The 13464-nt window shown below is 45.3% G+C and overlaps 1 protein-coding gene across 1 annotated transcript in view; it reads left to right on the top strand.

The window, feature by feature from the left end:
- LOC117051974 overlaps positions 1-13206 on the top strand; it is a 35725-nt gene extending 22519 nt beyond the window's left edge. The window contains exons 9-12 of the mRNA XM_033158702.1: positions 1031-1190; positions 3041-3294; positions 4088-4224; positions 13010-13206. Coding sequence (XP_033014593.1) covers positions 1031-1190; positions 3041-3294; positions 4088-4224; positions 13010-13162 — 704 coding nt within the window. The 3' untranslated portion in view covers positions 13163-13206. The remainder of the gene's footprint in view (positions 1-1030; positions 1191-3040; positions 3295-4087; positions 4225-13009) is intronic.
- Positions 13207-13464: the final 258 nt, after the last annotated feature.

The raw sequence follows: 13464 nt of genomic DNA, 5'->3' as shown, positions 1-13464 counted from the left end.
GCAAACTGAGAAGGATTTAATGCCTGCTCATCAGCTAGTGAGCAGGGGGTGAAATCCTGTTCAATTCAGTGGCATTCCATGCAAATTCCTCCCTGATTCAGGAAGCAGTTTGCATGGAAACCCCCTATTAGAAGAATGGGGAGAAACTTTGTTTTAGCAGCACCTTGCTGCAGGGGGCTTTGACGTCCCAACTTTGGGGCTTGTAAGCACCTTGCATCACAAGTCATTGTGACATCAGGTTGTTGTTGTTGTTGTTGTTGTTGTTGTTGTTGTTTATTAGATTTATATACCACCCTTCATCATAAGATCTCAGGGTGGTTCACAGAATAAAACTGCCCAGGTGGGCAGTTCTTCTGATAGATGTCGGAGGCCAACAATGCCTGGAGGGCCATGGGTTCCCATCCCATGATCTATGCATGCAACCAGACATGGTAGCCATGTGCAGGCTCCAAGTTCAGAGGCATCTCTAGGTACCAGTTGCTGAGGATACAGCAATGGGAAAGAGCTATGGTCTTAATCTTCTTCTAATGGGCATCCCAGAGGCATCTGATAGGCCACTGGCTGGGAAACAGGATGCTAGGCTTGATGGATCCGCAGCAGAGCCTTTCTTACTGTCCCTGTTCAGGGCCGTCTCGTCATAGGGGCTGGGTGGCGCAGCGTGCCAGGGCGCCGTGCCCCCCAGGGGCACCCCCGCGAACCTGCCAGCATACTGGGCACCCCCTCCCCAACCCGCCCCCGCCCTCACAGGCGGGCGGGCGGGCACTCGCGCGCCGGCGGGCGAGCTACAAGCCGGCCGCCCTCTGGAGCCCCAGCTGGAGTGCTGGGAAGGGCGCGCAAAGCCCCGCGCTGCTCCAGCGCCACGCCCCTCATCCCCCGCTCGCCCACCCCCCCTCCCGAGGGGCGACCAGCGCGGGAGGGAGGCGGGCGGAGAGGCGGCACGCCGGGGCGCCGAGGGATCGCCGTGCCACGGCGGCCGATCCCTCTAAAACGGCCCTGTCCCTGTTCTTCTCTCCCCCCCCCCCATTTGCAGCGGCTGCGCTAGAAGATTCACGAATCGTTGGAGGAACCGCATGCATGAAAGGTTTCCAACCTTGGCATGCAGCCATCTATGACATGAACCGGTTCTATTGCAGCGGGGCTCTGGTGACCATGGAGTGGGTGTTGACCGCTGCACACTGCAGACTCCCAGGGTATGCCTTTGCCTCTTTGACCTAGCAGACTGTCAGGCTTCAGGGAACCCGATCCCTCCCACGGTGGCAACCAAGAAGCAGATAAACAAAAAACAGTTCTTACCAAGTAACTTATTCACTATGCAGCCAGAGAGAGATGAAGGAATGCATTGCTCTGAGTGAAGTCCCACCCCTTCTGTCTCTCCTATTCTACATCACCCCTGCACCGGCTGATCTGTGCTTTCTGCCTCTTAATTTTCTGTTCTATTACTCTCAAGGCATGCCTTGTTCTGGGAGTGGGGCGTCAGGAATGCTTTCAAGAGGCACTGAGTCTGTTAGCTGTCTCTTCCCTGGTGCTTCTTCTTCCTGCTGCTCTCCCAATATTTCCCAGCTCCTCCCCTCTGCAGCCTCTGAACTATGCCCTTCTGCAAACCACTGTTCTAAATCTATACTGCCCTCCTGTTCTCGGGAAGGTTCAGGAGGAGGGGGGTCCCCACCATTCCTCCTCAGTCCAGCCCCTGACACAGACTGCCTCTAACAAAATCCCCTCTTCTGCCTAAGGCCCCCCCCCCCAGCTGTCCTTTAATTGGGCACATGACGACTTGTGCTCATGGTGCCTTCTAGGTGGGCACACTCAATCCCACTCTCAGTACTGTTGGCGCCTGCAGAAGGTTTGGGACAGTCACACTAGCTCCACTTCCAATCAATGAATATCCTGTAACTTCCTGCTCAAGCCCCACAACTTTTTATGCCGCAAATGTTCTGGATTCCTATTTGTCCTGCTTTTGTTACACAACATCCCCTCCAGACAGCGATAGTGTGGTTGCATTGGGGAAGCATCACAGAACAAACTAAAGCAGAATGAACTCGCCACTAATCCACAGTGACTGAGGCAAGAACATGTTGCAGAAGACAATGAAACATCAGCCTAAGTGGTTAACAGGTCACAAGACTGCACCCATGAACTTTGCTCTAGCCGTGGCAGTTCTTGTAAGAGAAAATGGATAGTAGTGGTGGCATCTTTTATACTAGGACGAAAAGCTTCTTTTGTTTACTGCAAAGGGCTACATTCTCTAGAAGATATTAGGAGCTGGTGGTTGATGGTGGTGGGACTAGAGCCAGAAGTGGGTGGAGTACCCCCTCTCTCTGCCACCCCTTCTCACTCTTTGGCAGTGCACACACCATACATTTAAAGGATGAAATTAGACTGAGGGCCACATGAAATTAGGGCAAGTTGCCCACCCAGCTGTCAGGAGCTGGAGTCGGGAGCAGGCCAGCAATAAAACACCCTGTGTCAGTTAACGCTTTATTCAAAGAAACTAAAATAGCACAGGCCTAGTGATCCCAGCAACTCTTCCTAGGTCTTGCTCCAAAGAGGCAGTTGTGAGGACTTCCCACTGCTCTCTAAGACTCCTCCTTTGGTCCTTCCCCAGCAACCTGAGGTGTCTTTATCTTGTCTCTCTTTGCTCTGCCCTCCTCATTCCTCTTTGTGTTCTGGGAGACCAGGAGGAGGGGAGCTGGTCAACTCAGGAGGGGGATATTTCCCTGGCTCCTTCAGCAACCTGCCTCTTGGCACTCCTCCTCTCCAGCCTCCGATTCTTCCTCCAGTTCTGGACTGTTCTCTGCCACAGCTTCTTCCCACTCACTAAACCCTGTTGCCTCTTCAGCTTCCAACACCACCTCCACCCAGCCTGCTCCCTCTTTTCCCTCTGACCACTCATCGTCATCCCACCAACAATCCCTGGGCTCTGAGCCTTCTTCCCTTGAGGGTTCCCCAGCCAGTCCACAACACCATGCCACTCTAGACTTTTAACTACTCCTCTTTCTTGCAGATTTCCCAAGTAACCCCCTTTTGCCTTGCTTTCCTGCAGCACCACTTACGTGCGCCTAGGAGTGCACAATATGATGCGCATGGAGGACAGTGTACAACAAAAGAGAGCGGTCCGGCTCGTGCCTCACCCAAACTATGATTCCGTCAGCAAGGACAATGACATCATGCTGATCAGGCTCTCCTCGCCAGCGGTCATCACCGACAGTGTCCAGCCCATCAACGTGGCCAGTCAGTGCGTTGCTCCAGGAACGCAGTGCCTTGTGACAGGGTGGGGCAGAACCAGCAGCTCAAGACGTAGGGTCTTTGAATATTTTAAAAATTTTAAGGCAGAGGTGGGAGAGGGGCTACAGGAGCAGCTGGAAAGATTTTGCCACCATATAGATGTGGGTTGTATTGATCAAGCAAAGCAGCCAATTGATCGAGATCCCTTTATTCAAACAATGTTCCAAAGAACACAAAGGCCAAACCATGCCAACAAAGCTTAGTAGTGCCTACATGGGCTGGCAGCAGCTCTCCAGGGCTTCAGGCAGCCCCAGCTGCAGGAGCTGGAGATTGAACCTTGGACATTCTGCATGTGAAGCAGATGCTCTACCCTGGAGCTACAGCCCTTCTCTTGGAAGTGGCCTTATTGTCAGACCAATTGCCCATTTAGCTCAGTAGTGTCAACACTAACTGGCAGCAGCCAGTCCAGATTTTCGGACAGTGTTTCACCACCTAGCCCTGAAATATATGATCTCTGTGTATGTGTGGTTTGTGAGAGAGAGGGAAGGGTGTGCTTGGGCAGAGAGAGCGGGGAGATATATGTGTGGCTTTGTATTTGTGGTATGTATGTGTGTGTAAATGTGAGAAATGCCTATGTGGTATATTTTTCCAAGTACTGGGGAATGCTTCCAGAGTTCCAGTTCCCATGGTTGCCTTGCCCGAGAGGGAGCAGCAATGACTGTGCACTCTCTAACTTTGTGTCCTGTCATGCTCCTGCGGGCGCCATTTTGTGACTGGCGCCCACCACCCTTTCACAAAATTCCAAGTGTGCTACTGGTCCAAAATGTTTGGCGTCCCCTGACCTTGGTAACTGTCATCTCTACAGCAAGCATCCCTGAAGAACTGCAGTGTATTTATCTGCCCATCATCACGCAGAGGGAGTGTGAGGCAGTGTATCCTGATGCCATCACCGAGAACATGTTGTGCGCTGGTGTGAGGGAAGGAGGTGCTGACACTTGCCAGGTGAGGGAAATGCTTTAATTCAGAGGCAACTTTTTTTTTTTTAAAGATTTTATTATTTTCCATATGCATATATAAAAGAACAAAACATACACAAATACAATGAAAATACAGAATACAATAAACAATAAACAAATCAAACAAAAACACAATAAACATAAGAAAAACATATACAAACCTGTCTAAACACTTATCTTTATCTCGTTCTTATTCTATCTTCTAAGCATAAAGGACTTCCCCCACGCCCTCCACTGCATTGTTAATCCAAATATACTTTAGGTAGCTATATATCTACTTTCATAACTATTAACCATCTTATTTATCCTTAGATTCCTTTACTAGAAACATAGTTCTTAATCTATTCTCAAATCTTTAGACATTCTTATTTGTATCTTATACTGTAAAATTCTTACCAAAACTTTAACTTAAATTTATCTAGCTAAAGCCTGTTCAACAGCTAGTTCTGCTCAAATATTCAATTTTACACCATTAACTAAGTAGTCCTTAAATTTCTTCCAATCCTTCGACACCTTCTCCTCCCTCTGGTCGCGGATTCTCGCGGTCAGTTCAGCAAGCTCCATGTATTCCATTAACTTCATCTGCCATTCTTCCACCGTTGGGATCTCTTCACCCTTCCAATTTCTTGCCAATAAAATGCTAGCTGCTGTTGTGGCATACATAAAAAATACTCTATCTTGACTGGGTATCTGTTCGTTGGTCATGCTCAAAAGGAAAGCCTCTGGTTTCTTACTAAAGGTAATTTTCATTACCTTTTTGAGTTCATTGTAAATCTTATCCCAGAAGGCTTTAACCCTTGGGCATGTCCACCACATATGATAAAAGGTACCTTCCACTGATTTACATTTCCAGCACGTATTAGTCATTGACGGGTTCATCTTAGCAATCTTAACTGGTGTTAAATACCATCTATAAAGCATTTTCATAATGTTTTCTCTTAAATTATTACAGGCTGTAAATTTGATACCTTCCTTCCACAATCTTTCCCAGTCCTCCAACATGATGTTGTGTCCCACATCCTTTGCCCAATCTATCATTGTTGATTTAACCATTTCGTCTTTCGTATGCCACTCTAGCAACAAGTTATACATTTTGGAAAGGTTTTTTGAATTCGATTCAATCAGCTCTGTTTCCAGTTTTGATTTTTCAACTTGAAAACCAATCTTCTTGTCTGCTTTAAAAATCTCGTATATTTGATGATATTGCAGCCAGTCGGTGACCTCACTTTTTACCTGGTCATAACCTTTCAATTTAAACACTTCACCCTCCTGCTGCAATATATCTGCATATCTTAACCATCTTGCAGACATATTAGGTCTCTTATAGGCCTTGGCCTCCACCGGTGAAATCCATCTAGGGGTCTTTCTCTCTAACAAGTCTTTATATCTCAACCAAACCTGATACAAGGCTTTTCTAACAATGTGGTTTTTAAAAGTCTTGTGGACCTTAGCCTTGTCATACCAAAGATAGGCATGCCAACCGAACATGTTATCAAAGCCTTCCAAATCCAGCACATCAGTATTTTCCAATTTAAACCAATCTTTCAACCAGCAAAAGGCCGCCGCTTCAAAATAAATCTTTAAGTCCGGCAAAGCAAAGCCTCCTCTCTCCTTAGAGTCCGTTAAAATCTTAAATTTAATTCTAGGCTTTTTTCCCTGCCATATAAATTTTGATAGGTCCTTTTGCCATGTCTTAAAGCAGTCCAACTTATCTAAAATTGGAATGGCTTGAAATAAAAACAGCATCCTTGGTAAGACGTTCATCTTCACAGCAGCTATTCTGCCCATTAGTGAGAGTTTTAATCTTGTCCATATCTCTAAGTCTTTTTTTATCTCAGTCCACAGCTTCTCATAATTATCCTTGTACAGGTTCAGGTTTTTTGCAGTAAGGTTGATCCCTAGATATTTTACTTTCTTAGCGAAATTGAGGCCAGTAGATTCTTGTAGCTCGTATATTTGTTCTGTTTTCATATTTTTAGTCAGCACTTTGGTCTTCTGTTTGTTGAGTTTGAAGCCGGCTACCTGCCCAAACTTCTCGATTAATTCCAATGCTTTGGGGACACTACTTTCAGGGTCTTGTAGGGATAACATTAAATCGTCTGCAAAGGCACGTACCTTATATTCCTTCTCTCCCACCCTTATTCCTTTAATCTGGTTCTCTTTTCGTAACATATTTAGAAGAACCTCCAGGACCGTAATGAATAATAAAGGGGAGATAGGGCACCCTTGTCTTGTTCCTTTTTCCACTCTGATCTCCTCCGATATCACACTGTTAATTATAATTTTTGCCTTTTGTTCTGAATAAATGGCATTAATGCCATTTAAAAATCGTTGTCCAACTGCCATTCTTTCCAGATTTTTCTTCATAAATGTCCAAGAAATATTATCAAAGGCTTTTTCTGCGTCTATAAACATCAGTGCCGCATCCGTATTTATGTTTTTTTCCAGTTTCTCTAAAATGTCCACAACTATTCTTGTGTTGTTATTTATTTGTCTACCTGGTAAAAAACCTGCTTGGTCTTTATGTATGTAATCTTTGAGCACTCTTTTTAATCTTGTAGCCATGACATTCGCAAAAATCTTATAATCCACATTTAAAAGTGAAATTGGACGGTAATTTTTCATTACAGTTTTGTCTGTATCTGGTTTCGGAATCAGTGTGATATAGGCCTCTTTCCATGTCTCCGGTGCCCTATCTCCGTCTAACATTTTGTTGCAAACTTCTTTTAAAGGCTGTGATAGCCAGTCTTTCAAACATTTATAATATTTTGCAGTCAAGCCATCTGGTCCTGGGGCCTTTCCTAGCTGCATATTGTTGATTGCTTCTTCAATCTCTTGTATCGAAATAGGGTGGTTGAGTATTCTTATTTTATCTTCTGGGACTTTTTGCAATCCATTTTTCTCCAGGAATTGGTCCATCTCTATTTCATCTATCTTCTCCTCCTTGTACAGTTGTTTGTAAAACTTTTGGAAGTGCCATCTAATTTCCTCTGGATTCTCCACCGTCTTTCCATTTACTACCAAATTATTGATGATATTTGCTTTTTGTCTTTTCTTTAATTGCCAAGCTAGTAGTTTCCCACATTTATTTGCTGACTCGAAGGATCTCTGTTTCATCATTTTAATCTTCCATTCGATATCTTGATTTATAATTTTAGCATATTGGGATTGCAAGTATTTAATTTCTTTTTGAATTTTTTGGTTCTTAGGGTGTCCTCTTAATTCTTTCTCTTTTCCTTGGATTGATTTCAAAAGTCTTTCCATTTCTGCGTTTTGTTGTCTCTTCTTTTTTGCCTTTTCACTTATCAGGAACCCTCTCATTACTGCCTTGCTTGCATCCCAAACAATCCTCTTTTCCACCTCCGAATTTAAATTGAATTGGAAATACTCCTTCATCTTTTTTGCTGCCCTTTCTACCAGCTTGGTATCTCTCATCAAGGTATCATCCATTCTCCATCTAAAAGAGTCCTTGGAAATTAGTTTTAGGTTTGCTTGTACAGGATTGTGGTCTGAGTATGTTTTAGGGCCAATTTCTGCTTTGCATAGTTTCGGTGTCAATTCGTTCGAAATCCAAATATAATCTATTCTCGACCATGACTGCTGAGGTTCACTGAAAAAAGTTGCCTCTGTTTCCATAGGATTTCTTAGCCTCCAAGTATCCACCAAATTTAAATTATCAACCATTTCAAAAAAGGTCTTCGGCAGTTTCCCCTCATTTGTTAGTTTGGCCCTCTGGGATCTGTCCATTAGTGTGGAAACTGCCCCATTAAAGTCTCCGAGGCATACTATTTTATAGTCCAAATATTCCAACAGCAAGTCATGAATCTTTTTGTAAAAAATTGACTTACCATCATTAGGTGCATAAAGTCCCAGAATCAAAAATTTTTCGCCTTGTACTTTAATTTCAATTGCAATGTATCTCCCTTCTTCATCTTTGAATAGCTGTCTTGGGCTGTATTTCTCTTTTGCATATATTACCACTCCTCTCTTCTTGACTTTATCCGATGATATAAATTCTTGGCCTAATTTTTTGTTTTGTAGAATTCTTCTGTGTCGTCGAACCACATGGGTCTCCTGTAGACATATTATGTCTAAATTCTTTTTTTCCAAACTGTAGAACACTCTGTGTCTCTTTGGTCTCTGGTTCAATCCCCGAACATTCCATGTCATCAATTTTAGAGCCATTTTTTAAGTCTTTATTCTGATCCTCCTGTTGCTAGGTCTTTCTTGTCTTTTTCTGGGTCTCTTGGGTCTCCTGTTCCTGGTGTCCCTGGTGGTGGAAGCACTCCTGGGGTCCCTGGAGGTGGCAACACTCCAGGTAGTCGGTACATAAACGCTGGGTCTAAAGCAGAACCCTTGAAGTCTTCCAGATGTTTGTCTAAAAACTTTTGCTTGTCAGCCGGGGATCTTATCCTGATTCTTTTTTCTTTGAACAAAAAAGTCAGTCCTTCTGGAAATTCCCAGCTAAAGGAGATGTTTCTTCTTCTTAGCTCAGTTGTTAGGTCGTTGTAAGATATTCTTTTATCCAGGAAAAATTTGGGGATGTCTTTAAAAAGCACAACTCTGTTCTGCTGAACCACTAGGTTGTTCTTGTAATGAAGGTCCAAGATATAGTCTCTTTGGTATCTATTGTTAAGCACAACAAGGCAATCACTCACCGTCTTGGAACTTTTCTTTCCTTTGGATCCAAATCTGAAGGCCTTCACTATGAGTGCTGAGACGTCTTCTTCTTTCAAATGCCAAAATGTTGAGAATTGAGTTACGATGTAGTCCTTTAGGCTTCCCTCCTCCAGTTCTGGTAGGCCTCTGAGACGGATGTTTCCTTCTCTCTGTTGTAGTTGCAGAAACACGAGAGATTCTTCCACACTTCTCTGCCTAGATCCAATTTTTTCTATATTCTCCAGATCAATATTGTCCAATTTCTCTTCCACTGTCCGAATTTTCTCCTTTACCACCTTAATTTCCTCTGTCTCCTTTTTTAAGACAGTCACCTCCTGAACAACTTTATTTATTTCTTCTCTGTTTTTCCTCACGTTTTGCTCAATTTGACCAATAGATTTTTCGAGTCTTTGGGAGGATTCTTTTATTTCTGCTTGTAATTTCTCTGTTGCAGAGTTTACTGATAAGTTAACAGAGTTTACTGAGGATTGTGTCTGTTTCACATCCTCAGAAACTTTTTTCAGTCCCTCTGTAATTTCTGCAATACTTGAAGTTAATTTCTCAATAGCCTGGGCCATTTGTTCTTGTGTAGTTAAAGAGAAGGAGCTCTTTCTTTGTGATGTTTTAGCTCTTGTGCTTTCTTGCATATCTTGCTCCCTTTGCAGCTGCAGTCTCAAGGTCACACCAGTTTTAGTAATTGTCCCAGACATTCACAGTAGAAAGCCAACAGTCCCAAAAGTCAACACCAGGTGGCCAGCAGTTCCATCCAGATAACAAAGAGGCAGCAGAGCAGAACCAAAAGTCCCAGGCAGTCCCAGGCAGTTTCAACCAGTTCTAACCCTCCCAAAAAAAACAGGCAAAGATCCTTAAGTTTTAAAGTTTTAAAGTCTCTCAAAAGTCAAGAAGAGTTTAGTTTCCAACAGCCCAAGGCAACAGTAGAGTTTTATATAGTGTATCCACCAAGTCACAATGTTTCCTGGGCTGCAGACGGCCACAAAGCAGTTTACCCAGTCTCTCTCTGGAAACAGTTGCAAAAAAGTAATTCAAGGAAGGAAAAATGGCAACTAAATTACGCTGCCTGCTTACTGACCCGGAATCCTATCCAGAGGGTGAAGCAGTGTCTTCTTCAGTTACCATTCCCAGTTTTAAGTCTTTGTAAACAGTTTAAACAACTTTAAAGTCACTTTTACGAAGTTCAGCAGAGTTAGCAAAACTTTTTCCCGTTAGTCGCGGCTTAGCGCTCTTGCCGCTACCTCGCTCTATCAGCAGTTCAAAGAGAGCGGGCTTCCTTTTAAAGTTTCTCTGTAAGATTTACGCTTCAAAAGTCTTAGTTCCAGCAAAGACAAATTTACTTACAGAGTTCTCCTGCAATCCAAGTTAGGAAGTGCCAGATGCTCAGGTCAGGCGAAATCGCTGCTTCGTTCCTCAGGGGCAGCCGACTCTTCAGTCCCGTGTCAGCGCTCCGTTCACCCGTTCTCCCCCCTTACGAGGGTCGGTCGGGAGCGGAGATGGCACGTCTGGGACCCACGAGTCCAGAGTCCACGGGACGCTCTTCCCGTGGTTTTAAGGGGCCCGTGGCGCAGGCACGGGAGCCCCTATAGCCCACCGGGGAACCGGAGCTTCTCAGCTCCCGTCCGCCATTACCCGGCACCTAACCGGAAGTCAATTCAGAGGCAACTTAGGGTGAAACTAGATCATGGGTAGGCAAGCTAAGACCCAGGGGCCGGATCCGGCCCAATCGCCTTCCAAATCCGGCCCGTGGACGGTCTGGGAATCAGAGTGTTTTTACATGAGTGGAATGTGTGCTTTTATTTAAAATGCATCTCTGGGTTATTTGTGGGGCATAGGAATTCGTTCATTTTCCCCCCAAAATATAGTCCAGCACCCCACAAGGTCTGAGGGACAGTGGACTGGCCCCCTGCTGAAAAAGTTTGCTGACCCCTGAACTAGATGGTGTGCAAAATGCATGATTGTATGATAAAGAGGTGCCGACTTGGGCCCCAGGTTATGGGTGCCCAGCGTGCTGTCATAATGTCATGTTTTAGGACATGATGTCATGACGTCACACGCCCCACAGCCTCAGAACCTTACTTCCGGTGGCTGTGGAAATCCAGTTCCCGAGGTCTCGCAAGGCCTCAGACATGACTTCCAGGGCTTCACGAGGCACTGGAAGTTGCGTCGGGGACCCTGTGGTGTGGGTGCTGAGCACCCACAATAATTTTTTTGTGGGTGCTCAGGCCCCCCAGGGCCCCCTAGAGATGGCGCCCCTGAGATGAGAGACAGAGACAGATGCAGATACAGGGGAGGTACAATCAAGATCAGAATAACGGCTCCTTTAAAACTGTTTCCCCCCATGTCACTTTCAAAATACAGTATAAACATTCCAAGCCAGCGCTGCCGTTAGGCAGAGTGAAATGAGGCAATGCTCGGAGGTGTTGGGAGAATGAGAGTCCTGTGCCGCCATGCCTGGGGCAGCCCATCCCATTTCACCATATGAAATGGGAATGTGCCACTCCCTGCCCCACCTGTGCTGTCATTCCCCCCACAACTATTGCCACCCCCAGACTGCCCTCCCCCACCCACGCCAAACTCAGCAAGAGCTGAGAGTCCAACAATAGCTGGAGTGCACCTTGTTCGCATTTTGCCTGTCTCCTGCTTTGGTCCTTATTGTCTCTAGTTCTTGTTCGGATACCTTGTTTCTTGGGCCATACTTTTGGCCACCTGCTTTCCATCTGTTCCAAAGTGACTTTCATGTAATTACTTGATTTTACAAGATGTTTTAAGCCCGGAACTGCCTGAGGACAGTAGAGGTTTGTGTGCCCGTGGCTGTGTTCCAGCATCTGTGAGCTGCTCAGACCGAGACCTTTTCTCTGTTTAAACACCCAGAACTGCCACTTCATGTTTAGTTCCGATAGCCAGGACCTGCAGCAAAATGCTGTGGTGTGGGACTGCTTCAGTTCAGGGCTTCAGCCAGCCATGTCCACTCCTAGGATACTCCATTCCATTTTACTCTCTCCACTTCTCCGCTCCCCGCCCCACCCCACCCCACCCCCGGCAACAGATACTGCAAATTCTATGGGCACTGAGCATGCTCAATCTTCATTGGACTGTTTTGGGGTTTGTTCGGGGTTTCTGTCTCCTTCGAGGTTTTCCCCCTAAAGTCTCTTTTTTTTTGTAACAGGTGGGTAGCCGTGTTGGTCTGCCATAGTCGAAACAAAATAGAAAATTCTTTTCAGTAGCACCTTAGAGACCAACTGTGTTTGTTCTTGGTATGAGCTTTCGTGTGCATGCACACTTCTTCAGATGTACTTTTTCAGATGTACTTTTGTACTTTTACAAACCTCAAGGTGGAGATGGGTGCATCTGGGTTTCAATTTCACCCAGTTGCTAATTTTTCCACTCTTAAGTGCAGTACTCCACACTTTCAGATCAATTTGTGACTTAGAAAATAAATATCTTCAAGAAGAGTCATCAGCATTTTAGTGCTGATGTTCGTATGCAGTGTTGCCTAATATAAGCATTTTTGCAAAGCACATTTCCCTAATGTGGTGCATTTTGTATGGTATTTTCACTAATACATGCATTTATATGTACACCTTGCTCTGGTATGTGCATTTTTGTACAAATGACAAAATTTGGAGATACATAATCTGTCAGGGAGGTGCCACATGATGACTGTGTACAGAACACTCTCTCTGTCTTTCTTTCTCTCTCTCTCTCTCTCTCTCTCTCCCCTTCTATCTCTCTCTTTCTCTTTCTCTTTCTCTTTCTCTTTCTCTCACTCTTTCCCAGGCACTCAATTCTTCTTAACAGAGGTCTGAACAGACTGCTTGCAAAAGTCACTTGAAATTAAGCCAAAGACTGCTACACTGCCTCTACACCATATGACCTATTGTAGATAGGAAGACCTATACTACTCATTTTAACTGGTTTGAAGAAACCAGTTAAATCGTTAAACTTTCCCCCGAAGACCCCTGGGAATGTGGCTTTGTAAAAGCCTTGGAAATTTTGAATTGTCACAGAGCCTGAGCTCAAGGTTCCTGAGTTCTAGCTAACATGATGAAATGTTCTATTAAGACTTCACATGGGGGTGGGATTTTCTCCCTGTGCAGGGTGATTCCGGGGGACCCCTCATCTGCAACGAAGAACTTCAGGGCATCGTGTCTTGGGGTCCAGAGGTGTGCGGCCAGCCTGGGAAACCAGGTATCTATACCAAGGTCTGCAACTACGTCGGCTGGATCCGGGAGGTGATACAGCGCGGGTGACGCCAGCTCAGAGACGAAGCGCACAAATAAAGCATGAGAAATGAGCTCAAGTCTGCATCTCCCTTGTTCTCTCCCCCTCTACCCCAATGCACAAACACAATCCCACGCCTCTTCCACTCCCTGTGTCTACAAGGATGCATGCTGACCAGGCCAGTGATCAATGAGGTCGGGCGCATGCTGAGGCAGAGACTAACGATGGCCCACTGAGGGGCAGTCCTGTGTGGGAGGCTCACCATGCTTCCAACTTTCCACAGGTGCTGAAGGCAGATCACAAATTGCAGAGGGTTCCAGGAAAGCATAAG

This window comes from Lacerta agilis, chromosome 8 (assembly GCF_009819535.1).
Source record: "Lacerta agilis isolate rLacAgi1 chromosome 8, rLacAgi1.pri, whole genome shotgun sequence".
Lineage (NCBI taxonomy): Eukaryota > Metazoa > Chordata > Lepidosauria > Squamata > Lacertidae > Lacerta > Lacerta agilis.
The sequence above is the reverse complement of the archived record's forward strand: the minus strand, read 5'-3'. Positions and strand labels throughout refer to the sequence as shown.